This window comes from Parambassis ranga, chromosome 4 (genome assembly GCF_900634625.1).
Source record: "Parambassis ranga chromosome 4, fParRan2.1, whole genome shotgun sequence".
NCBI classification, from domain to species: domain Eukaryota; kingdom Metazoa; phylum Chordata; class Actinopteri; family Ambassidae; genus Parambassis; species Parambassis ranga.
In genome coordinates this window covers 11,650,917-11,672,353 of record NC_041025.1, presented here as the reverse complement: position 1 = coordinate 11,672,353, position 21,437 = coordinate 11,650,917, and the positions used below count along the sequence as shown (strand labels likewise).

At 40.5% G+C, this 21,437-nt stretch overlaps 3 protein-coding genes across 3 annotated transcripts; 2 read left to right on the top strand and 1 right to left on the bottom strand.

Annotated features, from left to right (window-relative positions):
- Positions 1 to 1,608: 1,608 nt before the first annotated feature.
- LOC114434588 (serine/threonine-protein kinase NIM1) lies at positions 1,609 to 10,013 on the bottom strand. The gene is made up of 4 exons (XM_028403910.1): positions 9,820 to 10,013; positions 4,446 to 4,748; positions 3,729 to 3,997; positions 1,609 to 3,035 (listed from the first exon to the last, which is right to left on the bottom strand). Exons 1-4 carry the CDS (start codon positions 9,890 to 9,892, stop codon positions 2,283 to 2,285), a joined length of 1,398 nt encoding a protein of 465 aa, XP_028259711.1. The 5' UTR covers positions 9,893 to 10,013; the 3' UTR covers positions 1,609 to 2,282.
- On the top strand, positions 9,988 to 11,425 carry pole4 (polymerase (DNA-directed), epsilon 4, accessory subunit). The gene is made up of 4 exons (XM_028403911.1): positions 9,988 to 10,361; positions 10,796 to 10,880; positions 11,000 to 11,041; positions 11,182 to 11,425. Exons 1-4 carry the CDS (start codon positions 10,113 to 10,115, stop codon positions 11,193 to 11,195), a joined length of 390 nt encoding a protein of 129 aa, XP_028259712.1. The 5' UTR covers positions 9,988 to 10,112; the 3' UTR covers positions 11,196 to 11,425.
- A 6,358-nt stretch (positions 11,426 to 17,783) lies between these two features.
- On the top strand, positions 17,784 to 21,304 carry ccl44 (chemokine (C-C motif) ligand 44). Its single transcript, XM_028404299.1, has 5 exons — positions 17,784 to 17,912; positions 19,456 to 19,585; positions 20,230 to 20,377; positions 20,470 to 20,548; positions 20,621 to 21,304. Exons 1-4 carry the CDS (start codon positions 17,849 to 17,851, stop codon positions 20,506 to 20,508), a joined length of 381 nt encoding a protein of 126 aa, XP_028260100.1. The 5' UTR covers positions 17,784 to 17,848; the 3' UTR covers positions 20,509 to 20,548; positions 20,621 to 21,304.
- The last annotated feature ends 133 nt before the right edge of the window (positions 21,305 to 21,437 follow it).

Below are 21,437 nucleotides of genomic sequence, written 5' to 3'. Positions count from 1 at the left end.
ACTATTTCACAACCACCCTTAATCCTGTTTTTGTCAACTGTACAGATTTGTCATTCATCCAAAGCTCAAGGCTGCTGCTTTACTGCCAATTGCTACTACAAACAAATAGCTAGCCTGCTTATACACTTGAAATCTTGGCTCCTTGTGATAATCCCAGAGGGTTTGTGAAAGGTTAGGACAAAGTTAGGAGCACAGTTAATCTGCAATATATAACATTAAAGATAAAGAAATAAATGTTAGTTGATTCGAAGAATGAGCTGTTATCTCGTTATTATGTTTTCTGAAGCTGATTAATATGTCATGCTCACCTTCACTCAAAGGTGAATGATTCATTTTGGTTATTTGCCTCAGTGAAAGTCATAGAGAGAGTTATTATTTGCCGCCTTTATCAGTTTCATGAACTAATCTGCAGTCGAATCACTTCAGAGGTGGAAGTGAATTTTTCACACCAGTGATATTGAGCAAGAGCAGGATTCTTAAATAAACAGCAAGTCCTGACTCCTCCCTGGCTTTAGTTTGGGCTTTGATAATGTGTGTGTTTGCTCCTGCCCATGCAATTTGTGCACATTCCTGTCTGTGTGAAAAGGGGTGCGGGCTGAGAGTTTATTGCAAAATATAAATGTTATCATTGTGCCAATCACAAATCAGAAACACAGCAGGTGCCGGTTCACACTTGAAGAGTTGGAACAAAATTGCCAAGTGACGGTAAAAGGCAAAAAGTTCATTTTGTACCATCAGGGAAAAGGTTTCTGTGAGAGGTGAAGAGAAACTGAAGAAAGAACCTCATAAATTTGATATCACAGTTGAGCAGATGATGAAGTCAAGATTAACAAGTGCTTTATATTTGAATGCAACGTCTGCTCTTTTACCGAAAGTGCTTGAAACAAATCCAAAATCAGTTCCAAAACAACTCTCTCCAGAGTTTTATTGATCTTTGGTGCTTACGAGTAAACACAGGATTGTTCAACATCCCAGCGGAAATCACTCTGTAAACAGTTCAGATCTGGACTCACTCAGGCAGCAGAACACAACAGTAATATCATGCTGTAATAACATACCTCCTGCTGAAAGGGAAGAGCCAGAAATGAGCGTCCAGAGGGAAAAAGGGTCAAAGGAAAAAAGTTTGAAAAAAAAAATTGAAGTGAACATAATCACACATAATGATGTCAAGATCAGTCCATTGTCCACAAAGCATATTGCATTAAAATATGCACAAACATGAATACAATACTTAACACATATTTAGAAAATTTGCTAAAAATGTGTGCACAGATGTGCTCCAGAGGTTCCTGTCAGTCATAAATGGAATGCAATAAAGGCATTTTTAGCAGTTGTTGCGTTTAAAGCACACAAAAAATGACTAATCTGCATAATGATCTGCACAATAGGCTATAAATAAATAATCATCTGCAGCTGTGAGACTGTGTGTTTTTGCAGCTTTGTGTCAATCGTGACATATTCAGCTGCTTCAGGTGCATCATTACAACAAATGGCTATTAAGACTCCTACATATAGATAGCTGAGATGCACCCACTCATAAGGACACACAACACTAACTTACTTGTTACACTTCACATACCTTGGTAGCTGAGACAGGTCTCTGCCTGCCGTAACTGTGCCACTCATAATGAGTGACTAATTCATTGGAAAAAAAATTGATTTACGCTAGGGTAAGTGTTGTGAGACTGTAGATAAACTCTTCTCCTTCATGTCTCTACCAAATAATGAGCAAACACAAACAACAACAGCTCTAGACAGTGTCTAATCCCACATGCTGGGCCTTTAAAATGCTGGTTCAGAATGTATTTGTGGTCCTAATTTTGTTTTGTATCTCTGTACATGTGTTCACCTCCTGAATTGTTCCCATAGACGGAGCATGTTCTCAGTGTCTCTCTTATTGGGATTAGCAACTATGGATTAGTTCAGTAGATCTATGTTCTGACTAAGAAGGATGATGCTGACCCTTCAGTGATTGATGAATGTTTTGCGTCAATGAGCTTGCTTTTGGTGATGTAATCAGAACAGATAGCCATAGCTAATTACTTACGACACATGCCCTAATCTGTGAGCTATAATTGATTTACAGTGTAGGGAGAACAGCCCTCCTACTCTGACCTCAACGCCCATGTCTCTGCCACTTCAGTCCACACATAACGTCTCATCGATCAATGAAGACTGAAGCGACTGAATGAGTATCAGTAAGGAACAGGGCACATGTGCATGTGATGAATAAAGTGCCTGTGTAGCCACAACTCAAGTAGTTGAGTACAGTTAATGTTTTATTATAGTACAGTACACACAGCAGAGGGATTGTGTTTGTCCACAGCTGCTGCAGACCACAGGTCCGGACCACTGTACTCTTCAGGGTGAAGCAAAGAATAACCTACAGCCTCCACTGACCTCCTCTTCTGGACCCGGTGGAGGAGGATTCGGTAGGTCCCCGTCAGTGGGCTCCTACCGTCTGAGCAGGGATTATTTTGAAAATGAACCATCATAACACCGAGCTCCGTCAGCAAATTCTTCACCTCCTGCTCCTCCACACACAGAGCCTGGTTGGTCTGGGCAAAGTGTGCCGGAGACAGGGGCAGCAGCACATATGGACGAGGGTACTCGATCCCCTTCAACCAAGAACTGTCTGTGATCTGTGCAAGGGAGGAGCGGTCAACGGGCACAGGTCGCAGCATGCCTTTAATGACCAACTGACACGGTTCAGGCACATAAGCGGGGATACTGTAAGCCCCCTGCAGGATGCAGCGTTTCAGCCTCCCAAGATTGTCCCCAAAAAAGGGTAAAGTCGCTGTCACCATAAAGTACAGGAGAATGCCTAAAGCCCAGATGTCTGTGTAGCGTCCAATGTAACCTTTTTCTCTAAAGAGTTCAGGTGCAGCATAAGGTGGAGAGCCACAGAAATTGGTGAGTAGCTCCTTAGGGCCGCTCTCTGTGCTGAAGCCAAAATCTCCAACCTTGATGCAGTAGCTGGTGGTGTAGAAGATGTTCTCTGGCTTAAGGTCTCTGTGAACGATGTTGTTGTCATGCTGAAAAAAAAAACAGCAAAAAGGATTTCATTTTAGAATTCACTTTTTTTTGTCAATTTACTTTTAGGATTTTATTTAAATTAACCTTAAGAAAGAAGAAAACAATGCTCTAGCCATAAATGTCAGCAAACTCAGTCGCTGCATATTTCTGTTATATTATGGACCCTGAAGGGCCCATTAGAATATCATATTTGTTTCCATGTTAAGCTCACACCCTGTTTCTCCAGTGATCCATATATTTATGTACTGGATCAGAAGTTGATGAGAAAAAAATAACACAAAGGACTCCTCTCGACCATGGAAATGTGCACATATATAAAAATCATTTCACCCTGCAACTGTGTAGACTGTGCAACATTTAAATCACATCTACAACAACACTATTCTATAAGCTAATAACTTTGTTTTGCTGTATATATATATCCTCATATTACTTCAGGCCCTAAAATAATTCTAAAATTTGTATCATGAAAATTTTTCACTGTAATCGAATGCAGCCTCTATGTTGTTTTTTTCCCCTCTCTGTGGCCATTCCAAAGCTCCAGCCATTTCTCCGGTTGATGCAATGACAATAAAGGCAAAATGTATGAGTATATTTGGGTTATATTACAGATTTAAAAATGATAACTGCTACACTATAAATGACAAAGCCGTTTGGTGGTACGAAACACCGACTGATTCGCTGATGCTTACCATGTGTTTAACAGCAGAGAGGACTTGAGCAAAGACCAGCTTTGTTTCCAGATCGTTCAGCTTCCCCCTGGTGGTGATTCGAGAGAACAAGTCTCCGCCGCTGCCATACTCCATCACCAGGTGCAGCTTCCTGCTGCTTTCAATCACCTCGTACAAACGCACTATGTTTGGGTGGCACAGCTTCTCCATGCAGCTTATCTCAGAGGAGGTCAAATTCTGGCTCTTCTTATCCAGGCGCGACTTGTCTATGACTTTTACAGCAACTCTCTCTGAGACAGAAAAAGAGGGGGAGGCTTAGTTGTCAGTGTTGGATTTAGAGAGGGTCTGTTGAGGTTAAAATAAGGACACAGACATACTTAAGAGGCTTAAACACAAGAAAAATAAGGGAGCCGGATACCACTGCTGTTAAGTGAGAGGAAGACTAAAAGACTTTACTGATTTACTAAATTAAATCGGTGGATTGTTGCAGTGACCTGTCCAGGGTGTACCCGGCCTCTCACCCGTAGATAGCTTGGATATGCTCCAGCCCCCCGTGAACCTACACTGCAGGACAAAGCGGGTTCAGATGATGGATGGATGGATGGATGGATTGTTTGAGCATTATTCAAAGGTTTGACAAAAACGTTTAGTGTTTATAAAGGGATCGGGTCATCAAATACTGTGTAGAAAGTGTGTCGTAGATATAAAACCACACTGTAAACAAAATGACCCACTGACCTTTTGTCAAAGCATGGATACCCAGTCGGACTACAGAAAAGTTGCCCTGCCCAATGTCTCCACGCAGCTCGTAAAAGCCAACCCGTCGACCGAGCATCAGGTCATTGGTGATCTTCTCATTGTGGGCCATGTCATAGACGACCCTCTCAAACGGAGACTGCCTCATCCTCTCTGCTTCAGTCAGCAGTGGGATGGCACAGGACACAGCAGATGCAAAGGTTTTGGCTGTTTTTTCCACCGTAGGTGCCTCCTCTTTGGATTTTTTGTTTATTTTCTGCTTGGGCCATAGTCGTGTTTTGAGGCCTTGAAAGTATCAAGAAAAGATGCATCAGTAGTACACAGGCCTGAAGAATTAAGGCAGCAGCACTGTGGTGTCAAACAGCCACATGCACGCACACACACACACACACACACACACACAGCTTGACACAATCCAGATCATAAATAAATTAATGGTTCCTCTAAAATTCTTATAATACAGTTGCTTCTCTGTGTGAGGAATAGTCTGGCTGTTCCCAGCACAGAACATGGATAATGAGATTGACCTCCATGTTATCTCACTGTGCTGAGTAGGCAAAAATTCTGGCCTCTTTTTCAATAGTCCAGTTTTTGTCTGTAATGTTGTAATGTTTGCTGGTGAATAAGATGCATACTATGTGCAAGTAGGTGAAAACAGCAACTGATTACAGTATGTGGAATCAATTTGTCCCTGAAACATTTATTTTAGAGACTATAAGTTTAGCTCTCCTCTTTTTATTTAAAAGAACACAGCACTCTGAGGTGCCAGCGATGTGACCAGTATCTTGATAATTTTGCAGGTCAGGTGAGGTGAATTATTTTGATTGTGTTAAGTGGTCAAAGGGGTTTCACTTTTAATACTGAACAAAAGCAGGACATGTTTCCTGTTTTTCATTCTGTTCTGGGAACTGAAGGACACTGAGGACACACATCTTAAGACTCAGTATATTTCCTTCAAAATTTTCAACTTTCTTTTTTTATGATAACCTTGTAGGACATTTCTTTTGTTTTTACAGGAAACCTTTGATTATATAATTAGCAATGGCAGCAGAGTCAAATGTTAGACAGGCTTAAAGGCTGTGTGCAGACCTCTTAAAAAGCCCTCACATGCGGAATAACAAAGAAGTCAGCTCATTTTTAACTCATCGTATAATCTATCGTATAGCCATGCTGTTCCTTCTCCTCCTCGCCATAGGTTAAATATAGCAGTAGGCTCAGTTCTCAAAGTGGCCAGGATTACTTGCCTTTTTAGCGTATTAGTGGGTCAAATCTGAACAGAGAAGGCTATGTATAGGACACCAGCACAGGATAACTAGGCTGGCAGAGCATGAAGTAACAGAGAGGTCAGGTTAAGTTAAGGTTAGAGACAAAACCACAAGCCTCAAATTGATCCAAGACAGTAGGCTGGTGTGTGCATTTGATATAATTTTCTTGAACAAGTCTTGAATTTGTCCGCCTTGCCAATAATTATCAGGAAAAAATAGTTCTGGATGACTTAATAATAAAATCCTTAATTAATCAATATTACTTTAGACAGTAATATATTAAAGCCAGTCAGTCTAACTAGAAGAGGTATATCAAAATATGACTAACGAATGCTCCACTAATGTTTCAAATAGATGACAAGCCACCAGTGTGAACAGCACTGTTATAAATGCTGGTAATTTATCAATTAATGTAAATTAACCCAAAGAACTAAACACTGTAACTGATCAATTTAAAAAAAACTACAAACAATTGAATAAACATATAATATATATAAAGCGAATCATTTTACCTGTGAATTGTGGGTCCTTCATACCTGTCCCTCACGCTGCAAAACCTGACTGTGACTCAACATGTGAATGGATCTTCACAGGACTAAACCCCCCCCCACACACACACACAATCCTATTAACACAGTGTATTAGTGAACTGCTCATCATGTTCTCTTACGCAAACTGACTCAGTGGAAATGCTGCAAAAATCCTCTCAAGGTAATAAATAACTATGCTTCATATAATGTTTTTATGCTGATGATAACGGACACATTACAGCATAATATCTGTGAACTCATAATATCTATCATGCTATTATAAGCTCTTCCAGACTTTACAGGCTAAAGTATAGCTGGGTACAAGATAAATGACAGCATATCAGTCTGATAGCATTTTTAGCATAGTAGATAACTATCAGTAGTTGCTACCTACTAAACTCTGAAGTCTACATAACAGATACATGACTGGGTGGAGACCACACGCTGTAAATAAAAATGAACAAACCACTGATGACATCACCTATAGGTTTCTAAAGAGCAATTAGCTCAATGTGGAGGTTACAGTCTACGCCATCTTGGCAGCGCTCGAGTCTGCCTATTTGTTGGTCAATCCAAATACGGGCAATGATCTCATAATCTGAGTCATCGCCAACTTCCCATTCAAAGCAGCCATCTCCAAGTCTTAATATACATGATTTAAAGAAGAAGTAGAAGTGTAAAAAGTAAAACTATGACTGGCTCATCTTGAAACGATGAATATGAGACAAGAGATCAATATTTCAGCTTTTATTTCCAGGTATTTCATCTGGATCTGATACACAACTTAGAAGATAGCACCTTTTGTTTGAACCCACCCAGTTTTCATTGGATCATGTGACTGACAGGTTTTTTTTCCCTTGTTGAGTCAATTTACATTGATTATTCAAACAATAAAGAGCAGTGACTGTCTGCACTGAGTTTTAGTCAGTTAAAATTAACATGAAAACCAGAGCGCTATCTATGGATGAAAAACAGGCAATTACGAGAAAATACACTCAACAAAAATATAAACGCAACACTTTTGTTTTTGCTCCCATGTTTCATGAGATGGACTTGAAGATCTAAACTTCATTCCAGATACACAATATTACCATTCCTCTCAAACATTGTTCACAAATCTGTCTAAATGTGTGATAGTGAGCACTTCTGCTTTGCTGAGATAATCCATCCCACCTCACAGGTGTGCCACATCAAGATGCTGATCTGACATCATGATTAGTGCACAGGTGTACCTCAAACTGCCCACAATAAAAGGCCACCCTGAAATGTGCAGTTTTGTCTCACAGCAAAATGCCACAGATGCCACAAGCATTGAGGGAGCGTGCAATTGGCATGCTGACAGCAGGAATGATCTGTTGCTCGTGCATTGAATGTTCATTTCTCCACCATAAGCCGTACATCCAACCGGCCTCACAACCGCAGACCACGAGTAACCACACCAGCCCAGGACCTCCACATCCAGCAGGTTCACCTCCGAGATCGTCTGAGACCAGCCACTCAGACAGCTGCTGAAACAATTGGTTTGCATAACCAAACAATTTCTGCACAAACTGTCAGAAACCGTCTCAGGGAAGCTCAACTGCATGCTCGTCGTCCTCATCGGGGTCTTAACCTGACTCCAGATCGTCGCCGTAACAGACTTGAGTGGGCAAATGCTCACATTCGATGGTGTCTAGCACGTTGGAGAGGTGTTCTCTTCACAGATGAATCTCGGTTTACATTGTTCAGGGCAGATGGCAGACAGCGTGTGTGGCGTCGTGTGGGTGAGCGCTTTGCTGATGTCAATGTTGTGGATCGAGTGGCCCATGGTGGTGGTGGGGTCATGGTATGGGCAGGCATCTGTTATGGACGAAGAACACAGGTGCATTTTATTGATGGCATTTTGAATGCACAGAGATACCGTGATGAGATCCTGAGGCCCATTGTTGTGCCATACATCCATGAACATCACCTCATGTTTCAGCAAGATAATGCACGGCCCCATGTTGCAAGGATCTGTACACAATTCTTGGAAGCTGAAAATGTCCCAGTTCTTGCATGGCCAGCATACTCACCGGACATGTCACCCATTGAACATGTTTGGGATGTGCTTGACCGGCGTATACGACAGCGTGCACCAGTTCCCACTAATATCCAGCAACTTCGCACAGCCATTGAAGAGGAGTGGACCAACATTCCACAGGCCACAATAGACAATCTGATAAACTCTATGCGAAGAAGATGTGTTGCACTGCATGAGGCAAATGGTGGTCACACCAGATACTGACTGGTTCTGAGTCCCCAGACCGCCAATAAAGCAGAAACAAAATGCACATTTCAGGGTGGCCTTTTATTGTGGGCAGTTTAAGGTACACCTGTGCACTAATCATGATGTCAGATCAGCATCTTGATGTGGCACACCTGTGAGGTGGGATGGATTATCTCAGCAACGCAGAAGTGCTCACTTTCACACATTTAGACAGATTTGTGAACAATGTTTGAGAGGAATGGTAATATTGTGTATCTGGAATGAAGTTTAGATCTTCAAGTCCATCTCATGAAACATGGGAGCAAAAACAAAAGTGTTGCGTTTATATTTTTGTTGAGTGTAGAAAATCAATCAGAGCCATTGCACAAACCTTGGCCACAGCCAGTGCAACAATTTGGAATGTCCTGAGGGAGAAGTAACAGACCTTGAATGGGAAGACCATGGAAAAAAAGCAGCACTTAATGACTGTTAATGACTTTACTGACTGGAGACAAGCCAATTTACAACATAATTATGATTATATATAAAATGTTTTTATAAGTTATTTTTATCCAATAACATGCATTGCAAACAGTCTATGCACGATTTAAGAACTGCAACTATTGGTATGTATGGAAGCTTCCTCTGTGCAACACTTTAGATTTATAATGTTGTTTTAACTCTGTTTCACCGTTTCTACTTTGTGGGAAAACAGGAAAGCTGTTATTTTTTTTATTATTTAAAAAGGTTAGGTTACAGGCATCAAGAAATGTTTTTTAACAACAGCTATTCTGGCAACATAAGATATAAGACTTATAAGACTTTGCCTTTAAGAAACGCTCTTAATTTCACTTTAAGGTCTGTAAGCCTCAGATTTTATATTAACAATTGATCAAATTACTACATGTATGTTGAAGTGAACCAGAGTGATGAAAGCATATTAACCTCTATACCTATGCAGGATTTTAAAAGTTTGTTTTTATTGTTTCCCTGTTCCCCTTTTGCCACAACAGACTGACAGCTGTTTTAAACCAAGGTAAAGGTAAAGACCATTAAATCAGCATCAAACAGGTCTCTAGAGGAGATTAGCTTTAGCATTCAATGTATAGTTGGTGCAAACAAAGCTAATAGCCTTTTGGCTAATAAGTGATTGGTGGCAGTGGCATGTGATACTTTACTGCTTGTTTCCACTGCCCCCCAGTGGGCACATTGTGAGGGGACTAATATAATGTCCATGGGCTTATAAATATATTTGACAAACAGAAACAGTCGAGTTAAATAACTTTAACTTTAACTACCGTGTCTTTAAAATAATACAACGTTGTCAGCCTCACCTGCTGCATGTTCGCTCAGGTTCAGTTCACACTGCCACAAGCACCCAGGGCGGCATCGTTTTATAACTGACATTTGACTCTAGCCAATAGTCAGCGACTGAGCCACAAGTTGTCCAATCACTGACGAGTATTGGTTGGCGGGGCCTGAGCTGGGTGACGAATCAACGCGTCCCGCTCAACATAAAACCGGAAGCACATGCTGGCGCGCTGTTCATGTTGTTGTTATCAGTGTCATGTAGCTAGAAAACGGTGGTGGTTTTGATTAATAACGTGTGTGTAAAATTCCAAAACAAATGGCAGCAACAGTGGTAGCGCCTGTCACCGCGACGGAGCTCGAGTCTGACCGATGTGGAAGTGAGGAGGAGAACCGTGGAGCCGAGGCGGAGGAAAGCAGCCAGCAGCAGCAGACAGGGCCCGCCGCCGCCGTGAGCCACATTCGGCTGTCTAAACTGCCTCTGGCCCGCATCAAGGCTCTGATGAAGACAGATCCAGACGTGTCCCTGGCCAGCCAAGAGTCCGTGTTTATCATTGCGAAAGCCACGGTAAAATATCAACAGACTACCACGTAGTAACATCAGACTCCAACAGTAACAGTAGTAATCAGACTCCACATGCACTCACAGTGTGATGGCTTACTATACTCTCCATATGGGGATGAGGATGATTTTTTGTTGTTGATTGATCACTCATTGTCATCTTTGTTATGAATTTGTATGGCAATCCTGTAATTTTACATCAATTTAAAACAACAGGAGAAGGGAAGCCAGAGAGACACCATGACCAGACTTCTCAGGCTGTATGCAGACTCCTGAACTGCACTCATTATGTTAATATGCATTCAGAAGCATACATGGATATGTATTGTACTTACATAAGTTGTTAATAACTAAAGTGACAGTTGAGTCTATGGTAAGTTAGGTGAAGAAAGAGGTTACTTTTTGGTATTTGTAGTTTAGTATTTCTGGTCTTATTTCAGGAGCTGTTTGTTGAGATGATTGCCAAAGATGCTTTTGTGTACGCACAGCAAGGAAAGAGGAAAACTCTGCAAAGAAAAGACCTGGGTAAGTGCCTGCCATGCACACAAGAAATACATGAGATGTCTTTAAATAGTGTGGGGAAACTGTAGAGGCGAACCGCCTGCAATGAATAATGCTGGTACACCCTTCTTTTTCCTTCACAGACAATGCAATAGAGGCCATAGATGAATTTGCATTTCTTGAAGGTAAGAATAAAAAAGTATTATTGAATCACATGCTTAAAGGTAGAATATGTTACCTTTATTATGTAAGTGTGTACAAATTTAGCCAACTGCATTTTTCTATCAACCCTGTTCATTTATCTATTTCTTTATTTTCTCTGCAGGCACACTAGATTGAAAACTGCTCTGTGAACGTCTACAACCATCCAAGACTTTCATTCGTCAGAATCTTTCTGGTACTTTTCTAAGTCAACCTCTCAAATTAGATGTTTATAAATACTTGGATATACAATGGACCCTCAACATTTTTCACACCTAATTTTTGAAGACTTTAGCGGTAATGTGTGCATTTTTTGTAAATATTTGTGAAATATTACTATACAATAAAATAAATGTACATTTTAAATAGCTGATTTTGGTCCTTCTTGTCAAACCCTTAAGCCCCTGTCTTTCGTACACCCTCTGCATAAATAATCTTTACCCACGTAGACATTTTACCTGACTTTTAGAAGAGGACAAAAGTAGATGGGGTACTGTTACCTTGGTCAGAAACGACCCCATTATAAAGCTGCATGGACTAATAGTTGTTGACAGTAACTAAGTCAGGCCGAGTTTAACGTGACCAAACTTACAGTAAAAACATGTGGTCACTAAAATCAGGACTCTACAGTGTCTTCTCTCTGCTCTCCTGTACAGCTCAGGTGGGCCATTTTTAACATAATGGTCTTAAACACTGTCCAGGGTGCTGATCCAGGGATGTGGGAACTGTCCAGGGTACTGCCCACGTAAACACAAGTATTTTTTTTTTACTACAGGTGAAAGGATGAAATCTTCATTTTCTCGGTCACCCCGATATATGATTCTGTGTATGGTTTACGGTTGTCTCAAGGCTCTGATAACTACCTACTTTTTTAAGAGTTTGCAGCCCTGGTGGCTGACAAATTCAACAAACATGCAACATTATTACCAGCCAAACTGATATTAAAGTTTTTAACAGAGTCAGATAAATGTGTAAACAGTATGTATACAGCGATCAGCCATAACATGGGGTAAAGTGAAAAACACTGATCATCTGGTTATCATGGCAGCAAGTGAACTTTTTTCCCTCAAAGTAAGATGCCATTTTTGTCACAAAGCCGAAACAGTTGAAATAAAAAAGAGAAACAAGTCCATGGTGTTGACTTGGCCTCAGTCTGAGCATCGATTGGCTGTGCTGGAAACCAATGAATTTCCTCATTAAATGTCACTATATGCAAGGATTTCACTGGTACTAAATATGAAGATTTCTTACTATTCTAATTCTATGCTGCTCTGAATTCTTGTTTCCCAACATGTCTTGGCCTAGAATATTATTTGGGGTCTTTTGGAGCAAAGTAACCCACAGAACAATGAAATATGCATCATACTACTGAACCTTACAAACTAAAAAAGTAACAAAAAATATATAATATATATAATAATAATAAAATATATAATATATAATATAAAAATTAGTGTCTGTCAAAATCTTGTTTCTTTTTTTGCCTTCTCAGCAGTGAATGGTGGACAGACTACAGTGTGGACTGGAAGTCAGTGGGGAAATGTTAAAGATTACATTTCTTGCTCAACACAGTGACACTGAGAAAATCACTCAGAGATTCAAGTTTGCATTAGGAATGTATCTAAATCTCTGCAGACCTGAGCTGTGTGTTGTTCTTCCTGGCAGCATTTGTTAAAAACATCCAAAGTGTCCAGTTTCACACTCTAGGCTCAGTCAAGACCCCTTGAGTTTTTGTAGTGGGGATTTTCAAAATAAATGGCTGATTTTCTGGGTTTAGTGTTTCGGGGGGTAATGAAATGGAGATGTGAGAAGCACAGATGTTTGGTTCCACAGGAGGACCAGTCAACTCCCTGCAGAGGAATGCCTCACTGGCACAGGGGAACACGCAGTGCTCTTTTCTAATAAAATGTAATCACATGTTGAAGGATTGGACATCATTTTATTTCCACAGTCAATAAAGACATTCCATTAAGGAAATCTCATGTGAAAAGAAAATGTAGAGCTTTCCTCCTGTGCAGTTCGGGACATGAACTTTGAATGTAGGCCTGCTAGTTCTGATGGCTCTCCTTCATAGGAAACAACACAGAGAATGCACTTGGACCGTTTGGCTTTGCTTGAGTACCGGTATATTGGACATGAAGCTTACTGTTTAGCTACCCCAAACTAGTTACACATCCTGGAATGACTTTTACAATCACTGAAGATTAAATTCAAGCAGGGCTGCCTTTTAAAGTAATAGTTGAGAATAATGAGACATGGGGACAGTCTTTCTAATTTAGAATAGTAGGTCAGTGGAAACAGCTGCAAAGAAGCTAGCTCTGTCAAGATGTAAGACTGTGTCTGATTTCACATAATTCCTGAAGCGCATGACTTACTATGTATTTTGCATTGGCTCAGCCACTGAAGATAGTGTCTATCTGACAACAGTTAAGCAGATACTTTTGTATCCCGTTTGTGCAGCTGCCATTTTTAAAGTTGTCAATGGGCCCTCCACTATAAAGACAATACGGCAGTGTTCATTGTTCCATGCTTGCAGAAGGTGGAAGTCTGAATGCACTCATGAAGGCAAAATAGCAAAAATATGGAAGAAAGAGATCTGAGACAGAGCCATGCTAGCAGCTCTGCACAGAAACAGCAGTGCTCTGAGCTAGCTGCTAATGTTAGCATGTTAACAAAATTACAAACATGACTGGGTATGACATTTATCCTGCAGAGGCAGGTGTGTGGATGTTTGTAACTAATTTTACGATTTCACTTACCCACAGCACAGGTATGGTGGGCCTTGAGGGACAATAAGGGAGCCAGTTATTAACACGCATACTGTGGACACCATGGGCCTAACAACCACATTTTTGGCCCGTCAGTCTATAAAGAATTTTGAGCTGGGACTTTTCCTTTAGTTGTGAGCACATAATAAAATAACTTCCTTGTTTGTTTTGTAGACCTCCCTGTTCGCCTTCTCTCAAAGAGTATTAGGTATTTGCCCCCTGCATTTTATCTCTCAGAAATCCCTTTTCAGGTACAGTAAGGTCTCCTATGGCTGCATGCCCGAAACCTCCCATCGGTTCCAGGAGGCCATAGCATCCCTCCACACAAGTAAGACAATAACCAATGATCCCCCAGCATTTGTGTTTTTATTTTTAATTACTTTTGAGTTGGTGTGGGCTGCACACCTTGACAGGAGATATTTTAATCACTGTGAAGATATGCAGAAAATGTATCTGGCTAACAAGGAGACCTGTAGTCATGTGGAAGGTATGTTTTTGCAGCTGAGATTCCAACCTGATTTCTTGGGTCAAATTCTTGAACACACACACACACACACAGGCAGACACCAACCTCACCCTACAGTGCATAGACTACATATTTTTGTATCCATGGTACCATAAGGAACATGTTGTCCCATATTGATCAAGCCTTACATAATATGACCATTTCATGTCCCTCATTATCGCCCAAAGCAACATTTTCCTGCATGAGAGGTGACTCACGGTTCCAGTAACGCCCTGCCAGTGGACTTTTGTCCACTTTAGTTTTTTCCCCCCAAAGTACATGTCCAAAGCTAATAAAATATAATGTGTTGTTTGAATTTGTAAAGGAAAAATGTTATGTGCTTTTCATCATTACATAAATTAATGTAATGATGAAAAGCACATGAGATTTTTCCTCTTGTAATATTTTCAGTTTTCCTGAGTCACATAAAAATGAAATGTAAAAAATAAATAAATAAAAGAAAGCTTTCAGCGATGCGCTCTACATTCCTGTGTCAACTTTGTTTTGTGAGATATCTTGGTTTTTCCTTCTGATAAATGGCCAAACATAAATAACGAGGCATCGTGTCAGTGGAAGGCTTTTTCACTTATCTAAACCATCAACTACAAATGTCAGACTTTGGTGTCAGTCCAACAGGGAGGATATACTTTTCTGCACAATTCAGCAGCAGCAGCAGCAGCTTTAGCAGATCAAACTAAACTACATGCATGCCTGACATGCTAACCTTGTTTTAACATCTAACAATCCAGACTTACACAATATCTGGAGTAGCCTCATAATGTCTTAATGTCTGAACTAAAATTATAATGATTTAAAACGTAAAACAATAGGGTGGTGTCAGCTATGGACTATGTGGTGTAACTGAGTCACACTTTGTCACCGCAAATTACATCAAAACAATATTTGATCATTTGTTCTTAAATGAATGAAAGAAAAAAAAGTACTTCTATTGTCTGAGTGGGATTTATATATGATCAGCATTTACTGGCCATTGTATGAAAGGAGCCACAGTTATTACTCACTGTGTTGAGAGGGTGGCTTTTAAAATATATTTAAAAGATATTAGCCTTTTTATTTTTATATTTACATTCACATTCAAAACATGCAAAATCATTTATTCATAATTCAAAATTTAAAGATAATGTTTATTGTTGGAGTTAAGTATATTACATATATTGTATGTTCTGTGGTTTATTGTTAGCTAGACCTTCTCAGTAGGCTATTTACTATAAGCTACATTACTATATAGTTATAGTTACAATACAGGCTCATCTGCAGTCACTTTTATGGTGGTTTTTGGGCAACTCACCACAGTTGTAGTAGTTGTATCATTAGTACTTCAACAGCTATCAAAACTTTATATGTAGGTTACATTAGAGGGGGTGTTAGAGTGTAGTAGTAATACATGTAAGGGAGGAGTTTTTTAGAAAACACCGGTAAATATGTCTTGTTTATTGGTTTCATGCTTCTCTGATTGTCTATCCACAGCATGAGAGTATGGGGGTGAGATGCAGCCATGACAGGTACACATTTTTTTCTGGAAATTTAAGGATCATTAATAATAGAAAAATACAGTTTAACTGCAAACAGGTGAAAACAGGTCAGAAACACAGTCATGTATGAAAGATCAAGTCACTTATTATCCAGGCACTTTAAGTAACTCTACTCCTATGTGGCAACATTTGTGTGTCTGTCATACCTAATCACGTCTTTGATAATTTTTTTGTTATATTGTTGTTGGCTGCATGATCTAACATTGACATCTGTGTTTGTGATGTTTCCCCACCACAAAGTCTGTTCAAAGGAATATCTTTATAAAGCAGCTGCAGGCCTGCATCAATTTCTCTGGTTTCCCTCCCTGTAATCAGGTCCTGATGCCGTTTTCTGTTGAAGCCTCTCTGTAATAGATGCATATGATTCACTCTCAGCCTCCAGCTTAGTCTTGCAGTGTTCAGTTATTGAATGATTTATCTACAAGCAGGGAGACACTGCAAAGACACATTAAAGGCATAGTTTCAAACATCTGAATCACTTGGGCAATCGATTGGGCAAATATTTTGAATTTACACTGTGACTGTCGCACTGGCACAGCAAGAAAACATGGACTACAGTCATATAAAGTGACTGATTTATAGTGAGAATGAGAAATATGCTTAGAAGGGCCTGGCAATTATCATTTACGTGTGTGTAACGTTAGTTTTGTTAAAGCAGATTTCACAATTACACGTTAACCTAAAACTGGACATATACAGCGGTGTATCATCATCAAAGAAAGTAGTCTTCTCAAATTTAATCCTACCACAGCCATATAATAGACCGGTGGCCTCTACATACTGTTCCCTGCCTGTTGTTCAAAGCCAACTGAAACACGCTTCAGCCCGGTCAGCAGCATAAAGTGGGAATAGCTAATGTCAAAACTCCAAAACCAAGTCCAAAAGGTAAAGACAAAATCCCAAATAAAAACAAAAGAAGAAGAGCAAACACTAACCAAACAATAAGAACAATCCAAAGGGTGGACAGGAGGAAGGGAAGACACGGGAGGACTCAGGAACCAGGAGGAACCTGGAGGGTAAACAGGCAGACGAGCCGACAAAGACAAAGGGGAGCACAGGACTTAAGTAGACGAGGGTGACAAGACACAGGTGAAGACAATCAGGGCAGAGCAGGTAATCACAAAAGGCGGGAAACCACAGGAAGTAAAACACAAGCAAATACACAAGGAGGACAGGACTTTCAAAATAAATAGATAGAACCAGAAACACTGAAAAACCCCAAACCCTGAATAACCAAAAAACACAGGATTAACTCAAAGACAAAAACAGGGAAGCAATAACAAAGAACTCAGGATCATGTCATATTGAGACTCGTAGTTAAGTTAATGACGGCAGTTTAACATAGTTTCTCAGTGAGTTTGGCGTTTTGTGTGGAATCCTGCAGAGAACATAACTCAGACACACCTACTGTTCACTGAGACTTTACAACTACATTACACAACTACAAATCAAGCTTGATTTAATATCATTTTATTTTTTTGGGTAAATAGAAAACAGATTTGTGATAATTAGGTGCCAAATAACTGGGCTGATTATGGGAATTAACATGAGCACCACATGGTAATTACATCAATATCACCACTTTGATCTTTTTAAGTCTTGAAGGGGAAGAATGCACCGAAGAAAAGAAAAGACACAGGATAAAGGAGGAATTTAAAGCCTCAAATGAGACAAGAGGAGAAGGGAGAAAAGAGAGAGAGAGAGAGAGGTGAGATGAACGTGAAAGAAACAGAGAATGAGGGAGGGAGTTTAGTTGAGCGTGAGAATGACTGAAAATGGATAAACAGAGGGTGGGAGGGAAAGACGGTAAGACAGAAAAAAGAGAGGTGGTGAAAGTGAGTGAGTGAGAGATGGGCAGGGAGGTATAAAGAGAGGGAGGGAGTAATATAAGAGAGGCAGCCATAGAGGGAGAGGTGACAGAGTAGATTATCCTCCTGTCCTCTGCTCCTCTCTCCCAGCCTCATCATGTTCATGCTGCAGATGTTGACTGTTATCTCTCTGACTGTTATCTTCTTGGCATCTGTAGAAGGTAGGACACAACCATACTTTCGTTTGTGTGTGCGTGTTGCGTGGCTTGCATGCACCCTGCAGGTGGACAGTGTAGCAAAGAGAGGCGATGGCGAAGACAGAAAAGCAAAGAAGAGGGAAAGAGGGATAGCAGCAGGAGCAGAATGCATGGATGTAAACAGAGGGGCAGAGCGTAAGAGGACGAGCATCTGAAATCACACGCCACACTCGCTCAAGAAAGGAAAGCAAGTGTGTCAGGGCTCAGGCTGTGTGATGGTGTCTGTTTTCTGAGAGCACTGGAAATGTAGTGACAGCGTCTGTGGCATAACAAAGCAGCCCTGTCCTATTTTACAGCTCTTACTGCCCCTGCTGCTACACATCACACTTTCATTTGTTTACAGATTTGCTTTGGATGAAGAGACATGATGGCAAACCCTCCACACACACATGTACACACACACACACACACACACTCCTCCTCACTTTCTCTTGTTTCACTGGCACGGTAGTATGTTTCTCAGCACAATGGGATACCATTGTAATTCCTCTGACATTCTCGTGTGTTCATGTGTGTCCATGTGTGTGTGTATGTTACTAGAGGGCATGTCCACAGTCTGGAGGACAGATAATGTTTTCCTGTCTGCAGAGCTGCCTCAGTCTTTGCTGGGATCACTGTGCTGACCTTTCAGTGTTTAAAACATGTGATAAACATGTGCAGCAAATATACACACTGTTATGGTTCTCCTCACTAAGGAGGACACTATAACAGTGCTCCTCACTAAGTACATGATAGTAATACTTGATACTATTGCTTGTCCTCCTCTCACTTTAAAGATCTCACTTTAGAGATTTTCTTTCTAACATGAGTCTGTTTGACTCCAAACAATGATCTTTAAGTAACCCTAACCAAGTCATTTTAGTGTCTAATGCTAACTGCACAGAAACAAAAATCACTGTGAAATGGTAGAAGGCTCCTGTTAGTGGATTTTGTCATTAACAGGCTACTCACATGTCCAAATTGCCATATGCCAAATTTTAGGATTTATTGGTATTTAGACAATTACCTACAGTGGTTTGTGAGCATGTATTAGATTGAAATGCCTTTCTGCAATCATTAGAACAGGTACATGTCAAACGTCCCAGGTTGAGGCCCCACTTGTCTCAGTGAGAGGCTGGTTTCAGTTTGGAAAAGTTTCCTGATTTACATAGGCTATTGTTAATTGGATAGTGCTGAATTTCAACAGAAGAATCAACAAATCATATTTTAGACTCATTACCACGACCTCTTTCTAAGCCTAACCAGGTAGCTTTTGTGACTAAACAAAACCATCTAACCAAAACAAAAGTAAGGTGATGACCCAACAGGCTCCACATAGACCGAGTGCTTTTTTTTTAATATCACCTCTCTATATTATATATTCATGTTGTCGGGGGACTCACTGACTGTTCTGTTGTTTAGTACTTTTCAATCCAAGTACACAGGTGTTACTTAGAACGCAGTGAACTCAGGTGTTCAAGGGAAACTTCTGTCTCGTCTCACTCTGTCTCTCTTTGTCTCTTCCCAGCTAAAGGTGTGCAGATGCAGCGGGATGTCCAGTGCTGTATGCTGTACTCCCATGGCAAGGTGCGTACCAAAGATGTGTTGCGGTTTGAGGTGCAGACGGAGGGGCCCGACTGCAGTATACAAGCCATCATGCAAGTATTTCAGCTATCCACTCCTGGAGCTAAAGAGCACAGAGCAATCTGCAGGCATGGAAAATATGCCTCTCGTTATAGGAGGGCAGAGCCGGGCTGAGAGGCATTGTCATCTTTCCAGGTCATGTTGTTATGGCAGGGCTTGGAGCTGTAATTGCCAGGGAAGTAAGAAAGGAAATATGTGGGAATAACAAGCCATCTGAAAATACCTTTCTGAGCCAGCTGAGCCCCGCCGCAGCCAGTCAGTCAGAACAGCAGGGTTTAGTTAAGTAAACTGCATTGTGATACCTATTGTTTCCAGTGGGTCAGAGAAATCTGATGTCACCGGGGAATGAAGAGTTTGTTGTCTTTTCATGTGGTCCAGTTAAAGAAACATTTTTATTCAGTAGATACAAGAGTTCCTCTTGGTTCTCTTTGTTTTAGTGGTTACTGACTGATTTCTTTCAACGTTTGATCTCAGTTTGTTTTTTCTTTCTAACAGAAAAAACTCTATTTCGTCTAATATCACCTCTTCTTTGGGCTAAAATTCTCAGAGGCATTGTTGCATCTGAGAGACATTGCTGAATCACATACAACAGATTTGGAGTTTCTGGAGTTCTGCCCTCCTGTGCTGTGAAAAAGACTTGTTTTTTTTTCTCTGATAGCCTTTACACAAAGAAGGCGGTTAAATGTGCCGACCCCAAAGACCGGAAAGTGAAGAGGTTGCTGAGAAAGCTCCTGCTGAGACAGAGAGCCAAGGCCCATCGGACCATGTGGCTGCTTCCTCATGACAACCTGCCCGTCATGACAGAGGTCTGACACAATCTACTCTACAGCTACTTAGACTGACTGTGCTCGAGTACCATTTACCACTTCTCTGCTTGATTTTCATGTGTCCTCTTTAGGATAAGAAAGTCAACTGGGCTGTTCTCAACATGGAGTGATGGAGCGCTACCAACTATGGATGAAAACTTGTAGTCATAAGTAAGACTCTCATGTCACAGTGATTTTCACAATGTGATGCCTCCTCTCATGGCGTTCTTCCCACTCTTACAGGCCAAGTAAACTTTCAGCAGCTCGTCTTCTTCACACAGAGCAGCCTGCTGACCCTCCAGTCATCTTGTGTCTCTGTCTAACTATACTTTCTGTATCCCCTGGGACCAGACCTGGGCAGCAATACATATTTAAATGGCTTTAGATATTTAAACATGAACTGCGCTTGAAATATTCTCAACATGTGGCTGGAAAAGTTTGAACAGAGGAGTGTTATTTGTAAGATTATTTTTAATGGCTTATACTGTTATTTGCCTGAAAGTGTCTCCCTCTACAGCAGCATAACTACTCGTGGCTGACGTGACGAGCAGTGATATTAATGTTGTATATCAAAGAAACTCTATGCTTATTTGTGACTTGTATACCTTAAATGTGTAACGACACTTCACACGGTAAAGTAGATGAGGTTTTTTTTGTTTTGTTTTGGGAACCTTCAGGCTACATTTATAAATGTCAAAGTGACGATTTCACCTGAACTGAATCTCAGCAAATGTTCCAGACATTTTACCACTTTGTATATTAACCGTTTGTAAACTCTGTATGAAATCTGAATCCATCTTTTTGGCCCTCAGGCATCAACGATTCAAACATGTATTTGCAGTTTACATTTTGTCTTTTTCACCAATAGTCCGTGACTAAACTATGCCAAAGTCTTCATGATTCATATGGCCAGGCTGTTAAAACTTAGAGGGCTCAATTGTGTTGAAACACACAAGCATTGTATTGTAGAAGAATGCACTGTATGTTAAAACACAGTATCTCAAGTGAACTATTTTATAAATTAATCTGAAATAGTAGTGTTTGTGTTTTTGTCTCTTGT

Excerpts from the sequence above, each read along its gene's own strand:
- pole4 (XM_028403911.1), top strand. The coding sequence starts at position 10,113 with ATGGCAGCAACAGTGGTAGCGCCTGTCACCGCGACGGAGCTCGAGTCT. Across the intron at positions 10,362-10,795 it reads TTATCATTGCGAAAGCCACG|GAGCTGTTTGTTGAGATGAT; the intron begins GTAAAATATCAA and ends GTCTTATTTCAG. Across the intron at positions 10,881-10,999 it reads TCTGCAAAGAAAAGACCTGG|ACAATGCAATAGAGGCCATA; the intron begins GTAAGTGCCTGC and ends TTTCCTTCACAG.
- ccl44 (XM_028404299.1), top strand. The coding sequence starts at position 17,849 with ATGTTCATGCTGCAGATGTTGACTGTTATCTCTCTGACTGTTATCTTC. Across the intron at positions 19,586-20,229 it reads TGCAGTATACAAGCCATCAT|CCTTTACACAAAGAAGGCGG; the intron begins GCAAGTATTTCA and ends TTTCTCTGATAG. Across the intron at positions 20,378-20,469 it reads ACCTGCCCGTCATGACAGAG|GATAAGAAAGTCAACTGGGC; the intron begins GTCTGACACAAT and ends TGTCCTCTTTAG.
- LOC114434588 (XM_028403910.1), bottom strand. The coding sequence starts at position 9,892 with ATGTCAGTTATAAAACGATGCCGCCCTGGGTGCTTGTGGCAGTGTGAA. Across the intron at positions 4,749-9,819 it reads CCTGAGCGAACATGCAGCAG|GCCTCAAAACACGACTATGG; the intron begins GTGAGGCTGACA and ends GATACTTTCAAG. Across the intron at positions 3,036-3,728 it reads TCTCTGCTGTTAAACACATG|CATGACAACAACATCGTTCA; the intron begins GTAAGCATCAGC and ends TTTTTTTTTCAG.